The sequence below is a fragment of the Mauremys mutica genome, chromosome 2 (assembly GCF_020497125.1).
Source record: "Mauremys mutica isolate MM-2020 ecotype Southern chromosome 2, ASM2049712v1, whole genome shotgun sequence".
NCBI classification, from domain to species: domain Eukaryota; kingdom Metazoa; phylum Chordata; order Testudines; family Geoemydidae; genus Mauremys; species Mauremys mutica.
Genome location: NC_059073.1, coordinates 98,138,528 through 98,159,597, shown reverse-complemented (window position 1 = coordinate 98,159,597; position 21,070 = coordinate 98,138,528). Strand labels below are relative to the sequence as shown.

At 38.7% G+C, this 21,070-nt stretch overlaps 1 protein-coding gene across 3 annotated transcripts in view; it reads left to right on the top strand.

Moving 5' to 3' along the window:
- The window catches only part of TMX3 (thioredoxin related transmembrane protein 3), a 63,127-nt gene extending 52,187 nt beyond the window's left edge, over positions 1-10,940 (top strand). For 2 of the 3 annotated variants that reach the window (XM_045006167.1, XM_045006168.1), the window contains exons 14-16: positions 2,355-2,484; positions 3,740-3,808; positions 6,834-10,940. In XM_045006167.1, the coding sequence (XP_044862102.1) occupies positions 2,355-2,484; positions 3,740-3,808; positions 6,834-7,100 (466 nt within the window). In that variant the 3' untranslated portion in view covers positions 7,101-10,940. Of the gene's footprint in view, positions 1-1,278; positions 1,393-2,354; positions 2,485-3,739; positions 3,809-6,833 lie in introns of those variants that run through there. The other variant, XM_045006169.1, reaches the window with a different exon arrangement.
- The last annotated feature ends 10,130 nt before the right edge of the window (positions 10,941-21,070 follow it).

The window sequence follows — 21,070 nt, the reverse complement described above, 5'->3', positions numbered from 1 at the left end:
TTTGGCAAAATGGGAGGCTATCTGAGTATTTATATATTTGTATATATAAAAGGTAGCTTTTTACTGCAGTACATACAATTGAGTTTTTTTGGACAAGATATTTTTAGTCCCTGGACGGCTTATATGCTGTAGAGAGGTATCTCAATCAGTCCTGTAGTATTACACTTAAATTGCTTAATGTTAATTGCTTCCCCACACCCTCGCTAACTAACCACAATGTCATGATTTAAAGGGAGTGTAATCCAGTTCTTCTGCCAACATGTTGTTTGACACATCAGGTTTTGGAATAGAGAAGTACTAAAGCAAGGGAAAATTGGAAAAGGTTTATTGGGAGGCCTTAAAAACCTGATGGACCAGGGAGCAATAGATAACTCTTAACAAAATTATTCCCCCCCACCGCCCAAAAAAGGTGCAGGGGAAGTGGTGGGTATAAGAATATTAAGTCTTTCTTCCAGCTTATTTTCCTGACGGGGACAGACTTTTGTAGATTTTTTTTCAAAAGACAGTATAAACAGGAGTGCCAGTAAAATAAATAAATAAATCAGTTAAATGGAAAATTAAATGTTCCTAGTCTAAAGTACAATTTTAAGCTTCAGTGTAACAGTAGCAAGAGTTGTCACTGTTGTGTGGGTAGAAAGTGGACTTTCTTGTTTTTATTCTGTTTTTTATTTTTTCCTTCACAATTCTTTGTGTGGGGATAATTTGCAACTTGGCACACTACACAACTAACTACATTATATTTTGTTGCTGGGCTCCTGTTGTGTATACCTCTTGATGCACTTAAACAAAAAGAGTACCCAGTGGAGAAAAGGAATCTCTGGGGAAAGCCATATTTAGAAATTATCGCATGCTGCAAGCGGCAGAGCTCTCTAAGAGTTGAAATACTTCAAATTCCTGCTACATGTCTTCTTCATTGGCATTTTTGTAACAGCTTTTAGCTTTTTAGCATATTACCATGCTTTACACTTGAAAGTTGGAAGAGCATGGACACATACCATATGTCTTCTGTGGAATTCAGTTTTCTGGCCGTCGAGAAAATTCCACTGTTTTAGGGTTGAACTTTTAAATTTCTAGTTAACATTTTTGATTAACCTCCAAAATTTTATAATTATTCTAATGTCATGCCCAAAACACTCATATGTCAAAATGTAAATTTATAATATTCAGGGAATCTCTTTATATTGGTGAGAATTTATAATTGTTTCCTTACTAGTTTTTTAAAGGAAAGTATTGAATAAGCATTTGCTCTTTTAACTAATTTTTTTAGTCTTATTGTAGAGTCACTAATTACAATTCCATAGTGAAGGTTGACCTCATCGAAGTTAAAGCAGAATATGTCCCGAATTTGTGACAGTCAGCTATGCCAACCTGTTGATACAAAGAGCATCTGAGGTAGCCATTAAGATTTTGTGCTACAGTATGAGTTTGATGAAATCAGAATATGTATTGCTTTTCAGAGGTCAGAGTGAAAGCCGTATAACAAGAGAGTGTTATTGATAGTGTTTATAGTCAATGTAAAAGTGGCAAGGAAGTAGGAGACTTTTTCCTTAACTTATTATTTTTTTGCTTTTCAAGTTTTGAGTTGAGGTGTGTTTTGGTGTATCAGTAAATGTCTCTAATTAAAGGTTCTGTGTATTTGTTAAATCGTAATGACAAAGTAACATGAATAGTTTGAAGCCTTTAACAGGCATCTGTAGCTCACCTCTTGTGTCTAGGATAAATATAATTACATTGTTGATCTGTGACATTTTAAGAAGTTTAACAGAGCTCCTACTATCCTGGTCAAGCAAAAGCTCATGTATATTGGCTTAAATTGTGTGCCCCAGTTAAAGAACACTTAGTCAAGCATATAGTTAAGTGCTTTTTTGAATTGGGGCCATAATGCTTTTGAAACATAAGGCTCGCTACTATATGAGAGCTCAACTAATTGGTTATGTCTGCTGTGGAATTAAAAGTAAGCTTTTTCCCCTTTTGTTTATGTTGTATGTATTTGGTTCAAAATTCTGATTTTTCCAGGAGGGCATTCATGGAGTCAGGTCATGTACACAGTATAAGTACACATATAGAATAGCATATACTTCAATAGCCTCATCAAAATATTGATGCTAAGGAGTACATTATTTTTAAATTGGATCAGTGAAGCAACTCTTTCACCTGTACCATAAAGATAGTGGTGGTTTTGTATGAATGACTTGAGATGGGTATCTCAGGATGGGCACATAAAATTTACTTTCCTTTTGTCTGCATAGTTCTTTAGCAGAACATTAATATTGCACTTCCTGTTAAATGCTCTGAAAATTCTTAATTGATATTGTTTCTTTGACTTTCTTATCTGTTTGACTTAACATTTTCAGTGACTTGACAATCCCCACTGTTGTCGTATTGAACACTTCCAACCAACAGTATTTTCTACCAGATAGATGCATTGAGAGTACCGAAGACCTGGTTCAGTTCATTAATAGTATTTTAGATGGTACAGTCGAAGTAAGTCCCCCACTTTGATCTGATTTTTTTAATCAACTGTTATCTTTTATTCCCTGGGCAGTTAAAAGCAGAAAAATTCATTGGCCACTTTTAATTGTAATGCAGATAAGTGTGCATTATCTGTCTGTTCTCCTTAGTGTATTCTCATTATGTATCCACATTCCTAAATTGTGCATGTGTCCTTGGCACTGCTTTGTATACCCCTGAAAAAGTGTTACTGTTGGATTTACATATATTCCCTCCCAGATCTGAACTTTAGGCATATGTTTATTTAATAAGCTGTGGCCACTACTCATCTCTAGGTCAGCCTTACTTTCCTGTGTCATGTTTACTTAGAATTGTATTTTAATATTTTCTAATTCAAAATATGTAATTCTTAGACTCCACTTCCATAGAAGATTTCAATTTTGTGGCAAGTATTTTCCTTCAGAAAATCGTTCCAACAGAAAATTTCTGACCAGCTCTAATTATAGACCCTATCTTGGTGGCGATCAGATGTTGAGTTTAGAGGAGCAGACTGCCAATCTCTATTTAAATAGCTGTCATCAGACCCAGCTTGTTCAATGGTTGTTAATGTTAGTCTCCACTTTTGTGAAATTCACTAAAAATACTCAGAGGAACAAGAGGTTACTTCTTAGACTGCTACGCATAGATTCATGCTATCTCCTTTCCTTTCCACTTCTTCAGAGTTTCTTTTGCAAATTGAGATAGTGGAAGGAACCAGGGGGTGGAGTCTGGGCATCTCAACTTCTTATAACAGTATACTCAAGGTTTAAATCCTTGAGGAAGCATGCATATGGCCTATAAGCATAAACGATGATCAATCTTCCAGACAGGGAATGAACAAGTGATAAGTATTGAACAAGTATTGATAAGCTAGTTGAACTGGTAAGTAATCAATATGAGTATGCGGTAGAGGAGATGGTGAAGAATACCAGTACTGCTGCTGCAGTTGACCTTGTTCAGTTAAAGCAAAATGATCTTTGAGTGATGAGAGAATGTCAATCTTCAAGAGATTATTGAAACATCTGCTTTTGAAAGAACTTGAAAAATGACTGAGCATCATGAGGTACAAGAATATCAACCCCTGATATTTGTTCTTTTCTAAGGGAAAAACAGGTACTGGGAAATCCTTTTGGAGTGACTAAAGGCTGCATAAATTAGGGAGGCAAATGAAGCATAAAAGGTGAAGTTGTTATAAAATTTAACTGAACAGCACTGATTATTTTGATACCTGTTTCCTTCGACATTTTAGGCACAAGGTGGTGATGGGTTTCTGCAGCGAATCAAGAGAATAATTTATGATGCCAAGTCTACTGTAATGGTAAGTAAAATCCCACATGCAGTTGGAATACAAAGTAGAATAGCATCATATTTTCAAGTTCAAAAAGACTTGTATGTCTTTTAAAAAAAAGAGTCAAAAATACCTTTACTTAAGTCACTGAATATATTCCCAGTAATTACACACATTCTGGATTTTAAAAAAAAATACCCTTAAATGATTAAAGAAAATTCTATAAATTGTTTTGAAATATATTTTACAGAGTACTGAAATGTTGAATATTTGGTGTCAAAAATATGATGGATAGTTTCCTTTTTATTTCTTGTCAATTTAAATGAATAAGGTCAAGTTAAAAGGCATAGCACTGGAGGATTCAAACGCTTTCAAAAGCTTTGTTTCTGACACTTCTGGAACCCATTTACTGACAGTTATGGAACCTACTTACACTGAAAAATGTTACTGTCAGTCCATTCAGTTAAGGCATAATGGGAGAAAATACTATACTTAGTGAAGTTTTAAAGCTGTATTTTAGGTTACTAGTCTTATTTTTTTTTTGCTTAGAAAAGGTCCAGATGAGGTACTGAATATCTTTTGTGTAAATGTATGCATGTTGGGATAGGTTTCCCTTCTTTTTATAGGTCAATTAAGGTTAACAGACCTTGGTGGAAAGATTTGGCTAAAACCATTTTCCCCCCACTGCAGACAAGCAAGAAAATCTTATAATAAATTACACACAAAAAACTACATTAAAAGAACATATTAAGGTTGCAAAGTCAAGCACTTAAAAGTTAGGAAATACCAGTATTAAAGTTGCCTGTGAGACTTTAATTCATCTCCCTTATGCATACACCTCAGGATACTGTCTTTAATTACATGATCACATGCTATTTTTTTTTCCCCAGAGGAACCCTGATTCAGTGCACAGCATGGACTGTGCTCACTTAATTAGCAGCTATTCAGTATTTTGTTTTTTTCCCTGTTCAATGTGCCCCCCCAAACCATATTTACTGCATATTATTTGCACCCTGCTCTGAAGACAAATTATTAATTTTTGCATAAGCTTTTATATGCTGCTCATCACTACAGTTTCTGAGTATTTCACAAACTTTAATTACTCTGTCTTCACAACACCCCTGTGACATACTCTCAGACTTTAAGACAAGAAGGGAAGATCATGATCATCGTCTGACTTCCTGCACATCATCTGACTCAGCAACCCACTGCTGTAATAGACCATAACCGCTGAGTTATTGATGTCTTTAAAACACTATTTAAAGACTTCAAGTTATGGAGAATCCACCATTTACTCCAGTGACTTGTGCTCCATGCCCAAAGGGTCTCTGCCAATCTGACCTGGAGGGAGAGGAGGGGAAGATTTCTTCACCACCCCAAATATGGTGATCAGTTAAACCCTGAGCATGTCAGCGAGATCCACCACCCAGATTTCACCACCTGTGAAAGAATTCATGGTAATAATTCAGAGCTCTCCTTTAGTGTCCCATCTCTGGCCGTTGGATATATTTACTAACAGCCTGAGATGGGTCACTTGTTATTGAAAGGTAGTCTCATCATACGAATCTGTCCATAAACTTATCAAGCTCAATCTTGAAGCCAGTTAGGTTTTTTGCTCCCTCCTCTGCTCCTCTTTGATTGCTGTTCCAGAACTTTACTCCTCTGATGGTTAGAAACCATCATCTAATTTCAAGCCTAAACTTGTTGATGGCCATTTTATATCCATTTGTTCTTGTGCCCACATTGGCTCTTAACTTAAATAACTCCTCTCACCTTTTTACAGATGGGGAACTGAGGCACAGAGAGATTAAGGTCAAAACTATCCACTAGTTTAGAGTGCCTGATTTAAGACATCTAGGGCCTGACTTTCAGAGTATTTAAAATTATATAGCACTTCATATGTTCTGAACACAGCCTTCACCAAGTTCAGTTGCAGCAGAGAGTGCTCCGCACTTCTTCAAATCATACCAAACATCTCAAGTCAGATAGCCCTAAAATTAGAAACACTCAATTAGTGCCCACCCATGAAAGGTTGGTTTAAATGACTTGCTTAGCATAAAATAGGAAGTCTGTGTCAGAGGCAGGGATAGAATCCAGTTCTCAAAAGCAACACTCAACGGCCTAAACCATGAGACCATCCTTTTTCTTCCTCTCCCCTGCCTCATTTACTGCATAACTTCCAACACTGGAAAAAAACTAACTGTGAGCATGCATAGGGAGGATGGAATCTTTGAGATTTTAGTTGTTAAACTCTAGCAAGTCTCTACTGAGCTTGTACTAACTGAGGTAGGCTTACAACTTGGCCAAATGTGGACAGATTTTCCTGGGGGTGTTAAAAGGCCATCTTTGCACAAAGGCCACCCACTTGCCAAATATCTAGTCCCTGCTCTAAAGCCTGGGGCACTAGAGCTTTCCAAAGAAAAGATTGCCAGAATTCTTTTAACACATAAAAATGTTACTTTCCCTATCCTCATTCTCAGAAATGTCTGAACTGTTTTGGATAAAATGTATATATCTATATCTCTCTTTATATATAATATATATGTTTTCAATGCCAAGTGCCTGTCTCAGGCTGATTTTGTGTATGTGTGTATATAAGTAATATATAAAAATCAGCCTAAAGCATACACCTAGCATTGAAAATTTCAGCCCCAAACAGTTAAAGTTTGGCAAAGTAAATAAAGACAGGGTCATTTAATGGGAAGTGTCAGGCAACTTTAGTAGTAGGTGCTACTACTGGTACATTTCAAACTTCAGTGTGTTTTTAAGGTCTCAATATTTAACTCAGCAGTGTCTCATGCCTCTTTTCAAATTACAAAATACATAGTTCTTATACTACTTTTCAGCTTCCTAGCAAAACCGTTTCTCTTCAGGTTCAAAGATTTTCACAAGTTTAAAAACAGCATAGGCATAATGGTTCTTACACCTTTTCCAAGAAAACTGATTTTGTCTATTAGGGTTTTTAGAAATAAATATAGTGAAACTTGTAAGAAATGCTGTAAGCTATCTTAAATATCCCCTAAAGTGCTTTTGACTTCAAATTATATTTCAACAGTCTGTATTCAAGAGTTCTCCACTTCTGGGCTGCTTTCTCTTTGGTCTGCCACTGGGTGTCATCAGCATCATGTGTTATGGAATCTGCACAGTTGACACCCTTGGAGGTGTAGAGGAAAATGAGACATCTAAAAAGGAAACTGGAGATAGGGAACTTACAGATGAAGGCAGTGAGGAAGAACAAGAGCAGGAAAACAAAGAAAAATCCGCAGAACTTTCAGATGGAGAACATGGACAGAAACATATATTTGATAAGAAAAAAGACTAGGTTGCCTAGTTTAAAGGATTCTGTAGAATTTCAAAATAGCCTTATTTATTGAAGTCAGTCATTTAATGATGATCTTCACAGAAGAGGACCTTTTGTCTGTATTTTGCTAGTTTTGACTTGCATGTATTCAAATCTTCTTATCAAATATGGTCATGGGAAGGGTGGGGACCTGAACGCTTTCTTAATTATTTTTGATTAATATTTTATTATTCTGAGTGTTGTGTCTGAAGATTAATGCTCCTAAACTGTTTCTTCACAGGCAACAATCAGGTAAAATATGCTATAGCCCTGGCTACACGTGATAATCTAGTAATGTTGTGGCCGGCATATATCAGGATCATCTTTTTATATGAACAGAAGTGGAAAAATTGCAAGAAAGTTTAGAATGAAACTTGTAAATCTTACACACTCTTTGAAATTCTGATGGCTAAAGATGGCTTGGGCTTTCCATAAAGACACTTTTATTTTAGCTACTGTACATTATTTTGAAAGAAATACCTTTTTTATGTTTTAAAGTTAATTTGTTATTAATTACAGAAATGCTTTGTTATATGGCAGTACTAAAATCAATTACTGGCAGTTTCCCACAGAACTTGTGTTTAAATGCAAGGCCTAAGAGAGAGTTATTTATTAAAATAGTACCTTACTAATATTTTAAACAAGAAACAAAGCCAGCCTTCTACATTTTTCTGCCCTCAACCCGCTTCAAAACTTCACAAAGCAAAACAGCTTACCAGGGAGTCTCCTCTCCCACTTCTGGCTCACCAGAGAGCGACTGCAGAGACTGGAGTGGAGGACAACTCCTGACTGGATGTATCATTGGGCTCTACATCTTCAGCCTCCACCGCTTCATTAATGATCTCCTCCTCTGGGTTAGGTCCACTTCCCACTGGCTCCAGACCCGCCGAAGTATCCACAGTGCTCTTTGTGGTGGAGGTGGGCTTGCCACCTAGGATAGCGTCCAACACCTTATAAAAACAACACAACAACGCAAAGCACCAGAGCAGACGTTTGTCTCCCTTGTCTTGTGGTACGCGTTCCTCTGCTCCTTCACCTTTGCTCCGCCCTGCAGTGTGTCCTGGTCATATCCCTTTTCATGCAAGCTGTGCGCATTCTGGCCGTAGGTATCGAAATTGCTACAGCTGGAGCTCAGCTGGGACTAGACAGCCTCCTCCCCACAAACACTTATCAGATCCAGTAGCTCTGCAGTGGTCCAAGCGGTAGATCGTTTTCTGCGTGGGGCCACAAAGGTTAGTTGGGAAAATGCAATGTGAGCTCTACATACCGAGCAAACAGGAAGGGGAATTTCAAAATTCCCTGGGCTTTAAAGGGGGAGGGGCGGAATGTTGTTTACCTGATGTCAGGGCAGCAGAGTTGAAACTGCTGACTAGAGTGGTCAGGATGAGCACTGTGGGACACCGTCCAGAGACCAGTAAGCGCTAAAATTAAGCATGGTGTCTACACTGGCACTAAGGGGCTAAAGTCTTGGTGCAGAAAGACCTAAAACTCTCGTTGGGGTGGTTTTATTACAGCGCTGCAACTGAGGAGTTTCGGGGCAAAAAGTGGCTTTACAGTATGTACGCCTCTGCTGTTGTGTTGCCAAAAGCTGCCTTTTGGTGAAAAAACTTGCCAGTGTAGACCAGGCCTTAAGTGCAGATTGTGACTTATTTTTAAAGAAAATTTTTTTATTTAAACACATATTTTTGAACAAGGGTTGGTGTTGATACTTACATTGAGATAGCTTTTGACTACAAATTGTAGACTGTGGAAGGAAAGTTAATGGAGCCATCATTAGCACTGATAGAGGGATATTTGTCAGTGGAATGCATTTTCGTGAGCTATTTAATCATGAAAATCATTTTTAATATAACCCCATGACACCGAATGGGACTAAATTTTCTCCAGAGTTGAGATCTCAAGGGATAAACCACAGAACAACCTTTGTTTGTTTGTTTTTTTGGTTGGCATTGATGCAATGGAGATTACCATAGCAACCAAACTTATGCTCCTCTTTCTCTCACTACTGAAGCTATATAAGATTCAGTTGGATAGTGAGCCATGAGCTTTTCTAGCTTTGATGTTTTTAAAGGACATATTATAATATAATACAATAGTAATGTTTTCTGTATAAGGCAGCTTAATCACTTAATAAATGCTATAACACTGAATTAAGAGAAATATTTCTAAATATAAATATGGATAATCTTAAATAGAAGATTTTGTGTTGGAATTAATCTGCAGGTAAATTGAACTTGAGATAGCAACTGCTTCGTTCTTTTCCCTGTTGTAAAAGAAAGTTGGTTCTTCTTTTAAAATAGTTTAGTAACATCTGGCTTTGTATAGAAGCTGCAGTGCAGAACACAACAAACTAAATGCCTGACTTGAGAGACTTTGCAGTGGAAGATGAGTACATTGTGGAGATTAATAATTTATTTTCAGAAAGCTCATTGGTTTTCTTTGAGCTTTTGTAATTGACAAATTTAGAATCCTGCATTTTCATTTTTTTAGGAAAGAGATTCTCCTACTGTCCCTGCTTGAAATGAATATCTTCCTGTAGGAGAGAAGAAACATGAGTACTTTTACTTATCAAATATAAAAATTGCAGTTGTGTAGTATGGTTTTTTTTGGCCTCCCCCTGCCCCATGTGAATTTCCCCTTTTCATTTATAATAAATAGAAATACATATTTTAAATTTGGGTAGTTTGGTTGTAAATAGAAAATTGAATTATCTTTTTAAATACTTTTTTTTAAGCTGTGGACGACTTTCCAGACCTTTTAGTCTTAGTCTTAGTTGTCTTATAGTTGAAGAGATGCTTGTAGTTATTTTATATTTTGTTTCAAAACTTCTTTAAACATAGTGCAGCTGCAGTTACGTTATGTTACAAAACACTTCACTTAATAGTAGGCCACTTGAACTTCCAGTAACTTTCAATGCTGGCACAACTCAGTGCTAAATAATCAGAATGTGAGTCTGATCAGTGAGGAATATCTTGCTGCTTTATACATTATTTGTGATTTTTATTCCGCTGTGAAGGTTTCAGTTAAGATCTTAGTCTTTTCAGTTAGTTATTTGAACCTAAATATATAATTTTGTACAAGGTCAAAAGTTAGTGGCTTTTTGGGGACTTCACTGGTCATTGTGTTGTGTTTTTAGAAAAATCTAGAATTTTTTTTAAAAAAACCCTGGAATGCTGTTACATAGAATTCAGTTTTAACCACCACCCCATATGACTTAATTTTCCTTAGTCTTATTTTGTCAATAGTTTCTGTTGCTACAATAGTAGCCAAACACTTTGTTGAGAAATGGTCTAGTGAGAGATGGACCTGGGGATAATACCTACATGCACCATGAAAGACAGGACTCACTAGTCCCTGGTGTGGAAGTACCATTAAGCTGCCAAATTTCTGGTGGTTTGATCAGTTAGAGTTAATAGAAGAGTGTCTGTCAGTCACTTTATGAATTGTCAGGATAACCAGATGTGTACTAACCTACAAAAATCCAAGCTTTAAATGCACTGCTGTTTTCATCAGGCTGTGCGCCCAGCTGTGTCTGCTTAGGATGTGGAAAACTACACACAATCTTATATTTAAAATTCCCTTTTAGCTTGAAATATGTGTAAAGACAGGCTTGTGGTGTAAAATGAAAGGATTTTTGTTTGGTCATGTAAAGAACTTAGTACACTGAGAGGGGGAGAGGGTTTTCTATTTTATCTTGGATGGATGCATTCTCTAAAGGTTTCTGAAAACTTAATGTACTAACTTCTTGAATTAATGAAATAATGCTGCTTTTGAGGTCAAATGTAAGCCTTTGTTTTTCTACAATAAAGAAATTGAAAAGATTCTGCTGGCTTTTATTCTTTAGTCATGCTGCATTGTATATGGTTGGACAAATTATTTTTGAAGGGCCAGCATTTCCTATAACATTCCTTATTTTGTGCCTAAAATGTGCTAATCTTGTTCTGGAAATCTACATGGTTGCTCTCAAAAAGAACACTGGCTTAGTCCAATCTGATACCTTATTCCTGCATTATGAACGTCCTCATTAAATTATTTCCACTGACTTCTTGCCTATTTCTCTTCTTGAGTTATTCAGTATAACTAACAGTATGAAAATACACTTAGGAAATGAAATTTTAAAAATTGTGGTCCCATGGCTTTCCTCAAACTCATACAGGTGTTTCTTCAGCCAAAGGAAGCAGAAGTGCTTTAATTTATACACCCTTTTAAAATAATATTTTGAAACTTTTTTCTAAAAGCAGTTTTGAAAGAAGTTATACATCCCATGTTTTTGGTGTACTAATTATTATTGAACAACTCTTACAGCAAAGCTCCTTTACTGGTTCAATATCTATTTAGAGATAACCACAGCTTCTCCCAACATTTTAAAGCACATCAGGCAGTAACTATCTTTTGTATATCTATTATAGGGCTATCAAGCAATTAAAAAATTGTGATAAATCACACTGTTAAACAGTAATATACCATTTGGATGTTTTCTACATTTTCAAATATATTGATTTCAATTATAACACAATACAGAGTGTACAGTGCTCACTTTATATTTATTTTTATTACAAATTTTTGCACTGTAAAAAACAAGAGAATTTTCAATTCACCTAATACAACTACTGTAGTGAAATCTCTTTATCATGAAAGTTGAACCTACAAATGTAGAATTATGTACAAAAAAAACTGCATTCAAAAATAAAACAATGTAAAACTTTAGAGCCTACAAGTCCACTCAGTCCTATTTCTTGTTCAGCCAATTGCTCAGACAAACAAGTTTGTTTACATTTGCAGGAGATAATGCTGCCTGCTTCTTGTTCACAATGTCACCTGAACAGGTGTTCTCATGGTACTGTTGTAGCCAGCGTTGCAACATATTTACGTGCCAGAAGCGCTAAAGATTCATATGTCCCTTTGTGCTTCAACCATCATTGCAGAAGACATGCGTCCATGCTGATGGTGGGTTCTGCTCGATAACAGTCCAAGGCAGTGCGGACCAACGCATGTTCATTTCCATCATCTGAGTCAGATGCCACCAGTAGAAGGTTGATTTTCTTTTTTGGTGGTTGAGGTTCTGTAGTTTCCGCATTGGAATGTTGGTCCTTTAAGACTTCTGAAAGCATGCTCCACAGCTCATCCTTCTCAGATTTTGGCAGGCACTTCAGATTCTTAAACCTTGGGTCAAATGCTGTAGCTATCTTTAGAAATCTCACATTAGTACTGTGACAAAGTTCCTCCTCTACCTTGGTGAGTCCTGTGCTTATTGGCGGATTTGCTTGCCTCACAGATTCACCCTGTGGGTTGGGAAACAGCCCAGAGACCTTCCCCTCTGGTAGAAACCACAGTCCTGGTCAATTCCTCCTGTGTTTGATCAGGAGTTGGGAGGTTTGGGGGGAACCCGGACCCGCCCTCTACTCTAGGTTCCAGCCCAGGGCCCTGTTGACTGCAGCTGTCTAGAGTGCGTCCTGGTACAGTTATGCGACAGGTACAACTCCCTGGGCTACTTCCCCATGGCCTCCTCCCAACACCTTCCTTGTCCTGACCGCTGGACCTTCCTCCTGGTGTCTGATAACGCTTGTACTTCTCAGTCCTCCAGCAGTATGCCTACTCACTCTCAGCTTCTTGCGTGCCTCTTGCTCCCAGTTCCTCGCATGCACTTCCTCTCCTATGGCTCCCTGGCTCTCTCTGGCTTGACTGGAGTGAGCCCTTTTATAGCATCAGAGGAGTCTTAGAGTCAGGTGCTTAACAGCCTCACCTGACTCTTAGCAGGTTAATTGGAGTCAGGTGTTCTCATTAGCCTGGTGCAGCCCCTGCTCTGGTCACTCAGGGTAAAGAAAACTGCTTATCCAGTGGCCAGTATATCTCCCTTCTACTACTCTGCTGTTCCCAACTGGCCTGGGTCTACCACAGTACCTTCTTTGCATTTTGTCAAATGGGCAGCAAAAGTTTTTTTTTTTTAAATGAACATGTACTGAGTCATCATCTGAGACTATTATAACATGAAATATATGGCAGAATGCGGGTAAAATGGAGCCAGAGACATACAATCCCCCACTCCCAATTTAAATAACACATTATTTTTTTAACGAGTGTAATCAGCATGGAAGCATGGCCTCTGGAATGGTGGCCAAAGAATGAAGGGGCATAAGAATGTTTAGCATATCTGGCACGTAAATATCTTGCAATGCCAGCTGTAAAAGTCCCATGCAAACGCCTTTTCTCACTTTCTGATGACACACTAAATAAGAAGTGGGCAGCCTTATCTCCCATAAATGTAAACAAACTTGTTTGTCTTAGCGATTGGCTGAACAAGAAATAGGACTGAGTTGACTGGTAGGCGCTAAAGTTTTTCATTGTTTTGTTTTTGAGTGCAGTTATGTAACAAACAATCTCCATTTGTAAGTTGCACCTTCACAATAAAGAAATCTCTACAATACTGATATGAGGTGAATTTAAAAATACTGTTTTTGTTTATCATTTTACAGTGCAAATATTTGTAATAAAAATAAAGTGAGTGGTGCACACTTTGTAGTCAGTGTTGTAATTAAAATCAATATATTTGAAAATGTAAAAAAAAATTCAAAATATTTCATAAATTTCAATTGGTATTCTATTGAACAATGCAATAATTGCAATTACTTTTTTTAATCATTAATTTTTTGAGCTAATTGCATGAGTTAACTGCGATTAATTGACAGCCTATATCTATTGGATAATCTTTTAAAATGTGGTTGTAAATACTGACTGAAATCCAAAACCTTGTCTAGAGTGGCCTTTTGCCCAGGCTGCGGAACTTTGTTAAATTCTTAAGTGTTCCTATGGTTCATAATATGGTCTGTTGGCCAGTGTAGACATACCAAACCACTAGGGTACGGATTTTCGAAGCACAAAGTACGCTAGGTAAAAGAGAATCATCTTTTGCTCTTCTCTAGCGCTTTCCATCTATGACTCAGGCACTAACTTAATGAATTTCTCTTTTTTGAAAACGTTTTGCTGCCTTCATGTCAAAACATTTCTTTGGCTATTTGAGGTGAAGCAATTTCTTGCATGACAGGCTGGCTAGCGGCTTATCAAAACGTTGAATTCATGATCGTTCCTCCTGGTGTTGAAACCAATGAAATTCCCATGGTGCGGAGGGGTCATGTGTGCCAGCAGAGCATAATCATTATTCCTGTAACAAAAAGTCATTTGTGTCTCCACATCTGTCCCCCTTTCTGTTACTTATCTCTTCTCTGTTCCACCCTCAGGTTCTTACTCTTTGGGTCCCCACACACACACATTTTTTAAGTTTAGTTTTACTGCTACTTTTCTTTATTTTAACCCTGTTGGTGTTCTGGAGCACCAATTTGGTTCTAGCTCCCAGATTTCCTGTTGCCTACAAATTTCTCCACTGCCAGCTTCAGCACATGGTGATCCACCTGAGCTACTTTTTAGCAAACTTAGACATGAAAGCAAACACTGTTATCTCCCTGTACTGTGCCCATCTCTAAGCAAAGCTATTCATTTTCTCTCCGGAATACCAGTTTTACACACCAGTATGTTCAAAGCATGATGGAGTACTTAAAAGCAGATTGTTTGTGGCTGCTGTTTACCAATGAGTAGTAAAATCCTTTCAGTTATATAAATATTATAATTATTTATTTGGATTACTGTGACACCTAGCACCCCCAATCATGACCTAAGATCCCATTGTGCTAGGCTCTGTATAAATGCAAAACAATGACAGTCTCTGCCCCAATCTTACAACCTAGTTAGTATATTTGCAATGTTTTCAGCATACTCTGCATGCTAACCTATTTTTTATTAAATTGAATAACTGTGTGGGCAGTGAAGTGATTATAAATTATCACAGCTGCTCTTGCACTCAACTTCTCATGTGCTGTACTCATGTCGTATGGTTAATTGACGTGCAACATACATTCAACGAAAGATTGGTAATTTTGTCCGATAACTTACTATCTTAAAATGAACTCTGGGCTTTACAATATCCACCTACAGCTGGAAGAAATATTTTCCTTCTGTTTTGAGGGATGAAACCAGTATCAACAGTTCCCATATTTTTACTTTTATTATCTAGATGGTAAATTAGATCTTAAATTTAAGCAGGCAAAACATAAGACTAATAAACTATAAATAGAGGTAGAAGAAAAATAAATTGATTTAGGAGGGATTCATATGAGAGTTTGTCAACAAAAGTAAGATCTGCCTGTACACTCTGCCCTCTGGTAACAGAATTTGAATGACTGGGGTTTTTGAGGGGTGTCTGGGAGGGGTGACAGGGAGGGAAGGATGTGGTGGAAGGAATCTGATCTAAAAATTCTTTATTGTCAAACAGCAGAGCCAGTCTCCAGGCAACCTAACAAGCACAGCTGGTTTGTCATAGGCTCTGCCTGATTGGCTACACTGCCTGATTTGTGGAAAAAATCAGCAGACCATCTCTTGGGCCCAGCAGCAGTTCAGAGGCTGCTCAAAGCATTCGCCCACAGCTGAGAGAGCTCTTATGCCTGCTTGTTTCTAGCCTTGCCCTTACCTTGTTCCAGTCCTGTTCTCACCTTACTCCAGCCTTGCCCCTGCCTTGCCTGATTGCAGGTAAACCTACTCTGACATTTGGCTCATACTTCTGACTTAGGCTCTAATCCTTGGCTCTGGCTCTGACCCTCAGCTCCAACCACGGGGCACAACTACGCATGTCTCAGTCTTTGATGCCTATGATAATTGAATCGTAGAATATTATGGCAGAATACCCTAGCTCAAAATTATAATGTAGTCTATGATATGCCTCACTATTGGCTAATTCTGTTCACCTTCTGCCCCATCTCAGCTTGCTGTTTTCTTCAGTTGCCTGTTCCTTTCTTCCTCTCTCCACACATCCAAATGACATTCTGTGCTGCTTGCTTTCACTATGCCCGCAAAGGCTCTGGGCAGAGCTTTTTCCTGTACTATCATCTAGAATCCAGGGCGGTGTTTAATGCATTTAGATGATATTTTGCAGGGTGTGAATCCTTTGGGGGATGCTGACATGCAGTGTTCTGGGCTAGTTTCTCCAGCAATGTGAAGGCAGTGGATCTAGCTGCCAAGGAATATACCTAACATAGGGGGGTTCCCCTTGCAACAAAAAGCTGATACAATGGCTTTTTGCCATCATCCTCTGACACACCATGGGCGGGCGAAGGGCAGAAAGTGCTTGGAGGGTGACAGCTTTCTCAAACAGCTCTTTGGGATCATACACAGCCAACTGTGGGTGGCAGCAGCAGCCTTGAGGCTCCTTTCTCAGACTGGGCCCCCAAGCAGCTCCCATCACAGGGGAAGAAGAAAGATGGCTTAAGTGCAATGGGGCTTTGGTTCTTGATTGCGGTTCCTAGGCACTATCCTAATACAAATAATGGTAAAGACTTTGCCTCCTTCCTGTGTGGAGCACAGCTCATCAGGAACAGTGAATCCGTGCCTCTGTTTGTTTGACCTGAAAAAGAGCTCTCTGTAAGCTTGAAAGCTTGTCTCTCTCACCAACAGAAAAGTTGGTCCAGTAAAAGAAAGTACCTCACCCACTTTTTCTCTCTGGGTGGCCATTTGGAATGTGCCAGCCTTCTAATAATTAAATGGCAGATCATAGTTGTTTACAGTGTGTGCTTTCAGGACATGGCTCTGTCATGTAAGTTAATTAAAATAACTGTTGTAAAAACACAAATGCCATCATGTGTAGCAGGGACCCACTGGTGTGCAAGGAGACAATCCATGTATATGGTTTTGATTTCTACTGATTGAGAAGACATGCTGTATCTATATAAGCTAGTAAAGATGCTGGTATGGCTGTAACATCTACCCATAAGTACAACTTACTATGGGATGTGAGGGATTCTCCATCACTTGAAGTCTTTAAATCAAGTCAGGATGTCTTCCTAAGAGATGTTCTATATCTCAGTCAGAAGTTATAGGGTTGTTGCAAGAATCACGTAGTGAAATTCTGTGGCTTGTATTATGCAGGAGGACAGACTAGATGGTCACAATAGTCCTTTCTGCCTTAAGAAACATAAATATCTGATGGATTTTAGACTTACGGGAAAAGAACCAAAGGCCTGGATTACTCCCTCTTTCTGAATTATCCATGGGAAGGAGCTTGTGAGAAAACTCTCTGGGGATCCCAGCATGGATCATTCTGTCATGGTGCAGAAATTCAGTTCTAACATAGTGTTAGAGGAGTACTATGATGTTGCATGTGCTGTCTTTTGATTGAAACATAAAACTGGGGTCCATTAAATATCTCAAGATATTTGTTAAAGTTTAAGGGCAGAATATTAAACCCAATGTCCTGTCTAAATTACAGCAGTATAATCACATTTTGTCTACCTATATGGTCCCTGCAATTTAAAATAAATTATGGTATCCTCCTTCATTTTGGTCCTAAACGATTGTGTGGTATTGCTGTGTTGCAACACTTCATATTAGAGGTGGCTGCATTGCAGCGGGGTTTGAAGTGACTCCTCGTGTGGTACATATATCATTTTTTGGAAAAACATTGAAATCTGCCATAACTATTGTGTATAAGTGCAAAATAATATTTAGAATGCATGGAAATTAAAATCTCTCTGATATTTAAGTTTTGGAGCAGTCAAAATTGTTTTTGTCAACAAAATGGATATATTTACTTTTAAAAAATAATTCAAAAATAAGTTTATCATAAATGTCTGAGTTCTACTTCAATGGAAAATAATTTATAAATTAAGTTAAGCATGAAAAGGTAACAGCAAAGCAAAAATTAGAATAGAGTTTAATCCATATGTAATATGCCAAATATCATCACTGATTAGACTGAAATAACATTCATTTGCATCTCGGCTAGCACAAGTTGCAAGGAATAATGTAATGGCTTGTAAGGATATCATTTTTGTCTTAGTCTGAAATATTTTTTTTGTGAACTAGGAAATACCAAGAGGATTTCATGATAGGTTGGGGAAGCAGCAGAAGTATTTAAGAATGATCCAAAGGTTAGGGCACTAGCCTATGACTTGGGTGACCTGGGTTTAAGTCCCTGTTCTGTCACAGACATGTTGTGTGACCTTGGGAAAGTTGTTTAACCTTTCTGTGCCTCGGTTCCCCATCTGTAAAATAGGGATAATCTTACTTCCCTATCTCTCAGAGCTGTTCTGGGGTTAAACACTATTAAAGATAGTGAAGTCTCAGGTACTGTGGTGATTGGAGCTATATAAGTACCAAAGATAGAAAGTATTTAGGTGCTGAGTTGAGAGATTTGGCACTGAAATCTTTGCTTAACCAATTTTTGTTTGTGTGTGTGTTTAATTTTTTTCAACTTATCTCTAAGTGGCTGGAAAGCTCTCAGATAATTCCATCTTAGACTTTAAAAGAATGCCAATTTCCAGCAGAGGGTGAATGGGTAACGTGTAATAGAGAAAAAAAATTAATAACCCTGTCTCAAATATAGATCTATTTCAGCACATGGTGTAGGTTTTAGATTTTACACTACACAGCATGCTTTTGTTTTTAATATATATTTAAGTGATTATAATCAAGAAGAAAGCTATCAGTGCTATTGAGAAGCACCATGTTTTTTGTAACTTCCCACTGAGCACCCAGAAGTCCAGGTACTATACAGGAACATGGTATTCTTTCAGTGGACCGTAATTATGTGTCAGCCCCAACCAGCGGAGAGCAAACCTGTTGGCACAATGGTATCAGAAAGGTCAGTGTTAGGACACCTCAGACGCAAGACCTCAATTTGTTCACCTAGAGTTTTAGCTTTCTAAACAAGTAAGTCGTTTACATCTAGCTGAGTTTATTTACTTCATTGTTTTATTATTTTATATATTGTGGCAGAGCTCCAACCTTGTCCCCATGGGTCTCGCATTTCCAGGCGGTTTATGCTAGCCTCAGAGGCTCACTGCGACCCTCCATGTTGCCCTTCTCTCTCTAGGGCCAGGGTTACAGTCTACTGAGCCCTTTTCATTATAAGCCAGCTAGAAGGTTGGTGAAAGAACTCCCACACTCTCTGTTGTCCCTATGGGCTTATTCAAGAACTGTTTAGCCTACTTTCCTGACAGGGGCCTGTCTTCCCTTCCCAGGAGGTGTTTCTGTAGTGGTGGGTTGTGGGGAACCCGGGCCCGCCCTCTACTCCGGGCCCGCCCTCTACTCCGGGTTCCGGCCCAGGGACACTAGTGGCAGCAGCTGTTGGCAGTTGACCTTTCACCGCCAGAACTGCTACACTTTCCTGGGCCACTTCCCCACAACCATCCCGCTTCTCTCTCTTAATGCCTTCTTCACCCTTACCTTAGGGCTCCCTCTCCAGTGACTTGAGGGTGTCTTCATTACCCAGCCCTTCAGCTGCACTGCCTCTCCTTTGGGTCCTTGGCTTTCCCTGGCCTGACCAGAGTGAGCCCTTTTACAGTATCAGAGGGGCCTTAATTAGAGTCAGGTGTTCATATTATCTTAAAGGCCTCACCTGACTCTTTTTGCAGGCTAATTGGAGTCATGTGTCCACCCTAGCCTGGAGCAGCCCCCTCCTCTGGTCAGTCAGGGAACAGAAAACTTTTTATCCAGTGGCCAGTATATCTGCCTTCTACTACTCTGCTGTACCCAACTGGTCTGAGTCTATCACAATATATAGTTAGTCCTGGAGATAAGAGGGTTTTGATTGGTTTGAATTGACTTGTGCTGTAAAATGCAGGTGCACAATTACATATTGTACCTCCAGTTTCAAGCTGAGTAAGTAGTTATAGTCTTGGACCTGGTCTACACTACAGAGTTAGGCTGACACAAGGCAGCTTATGTCAACCTAACTCTGTAAGTGTCTACACTAAAATTTCACTCCCACCAACGTAACTCACCTGCTATGCCGATTTAATAATTCCACCTCCATGAGAGGTTAGCATTTAGGTTGACATAGCATCAGTGTAGACATTGCATTACTTAGGTTGCCTTTAGTGACCTCCAGAGGGTGTCCCACAATGCCCCATCTTGACTGCTCTGTCACCGTTTTGAACTCTGCTGCCTAGCGGCCAGGTACGCAGACACACGCCCCTCCCCTTTAAAGCCCCGTGAATTTTTGAAATTCAATTTCCAGGTTGCCCAGCTTGGAGAGCACACCTAACAAGTGCCCAGCTGACCATGCTGGCTACATGTTGCAGATGTGCTCTTGCCTGGATTACTCAGGAAGTGTTGGATCTCCTGGATCTGTGGAGAGAAGAGGCTGTGCAAGCACAGCTCTGATCCAGCTGTAGAAACATGGACATCTATGAGCAGATCACTTGGGGCATGGAGGAGAAGGGCTAGCATTATTATGTCCCCCCTCATCTTCTTTTCTGCAGACTAAACAAACACAATTTTTTTTTCAGTCTTTACTAATAGGTCATGTTTTCTAGACCTTTAATCATTTTTGTTGCTCTTCTCTGGACCACAATTTTCTAATTTGACCACAATTTTCTTGCAATGTGGCACCTAAATCTGGACAAAATACTCCAGCTGAGGGCTTATCAGTGCAGAGCAGACTAGAAGGATTACTTCTCGTAACTTGCTTATAACACTCCTGCTGATTCATCCCAGAATGATGTTTGCTTTTTTTGCAACAGTGTTACACTGTTGACTCATATTTAGCTTGTGATCCACTACAACCCCTGGATCCCTTTCTGCAGTACTCCTTCCTACACAGTCATTTCCCATTTTGTATGTGCAACTGATTGTTCCTTCCTAAGTGGAGTACTTTGCATTTGTCCTTATTGAATGTCATCTTATTTACATCAGACCATTTCTCCAATTTGTCCAGATCATTTTGAATTTTAATCCTATTCTCCAAAGCATTTGCAATCCCTCCCAGCTTATAAAGTCCATAAACTTTATAAGTGTACTCTGTGTCATTATCTCAATCATTGGTGAAGATATTGAACAGAACCAGGACTAATCCCTGTAGGACCGTACTCGATATGCCCTTCCAGCTAGACTATGAACCACTGATAACT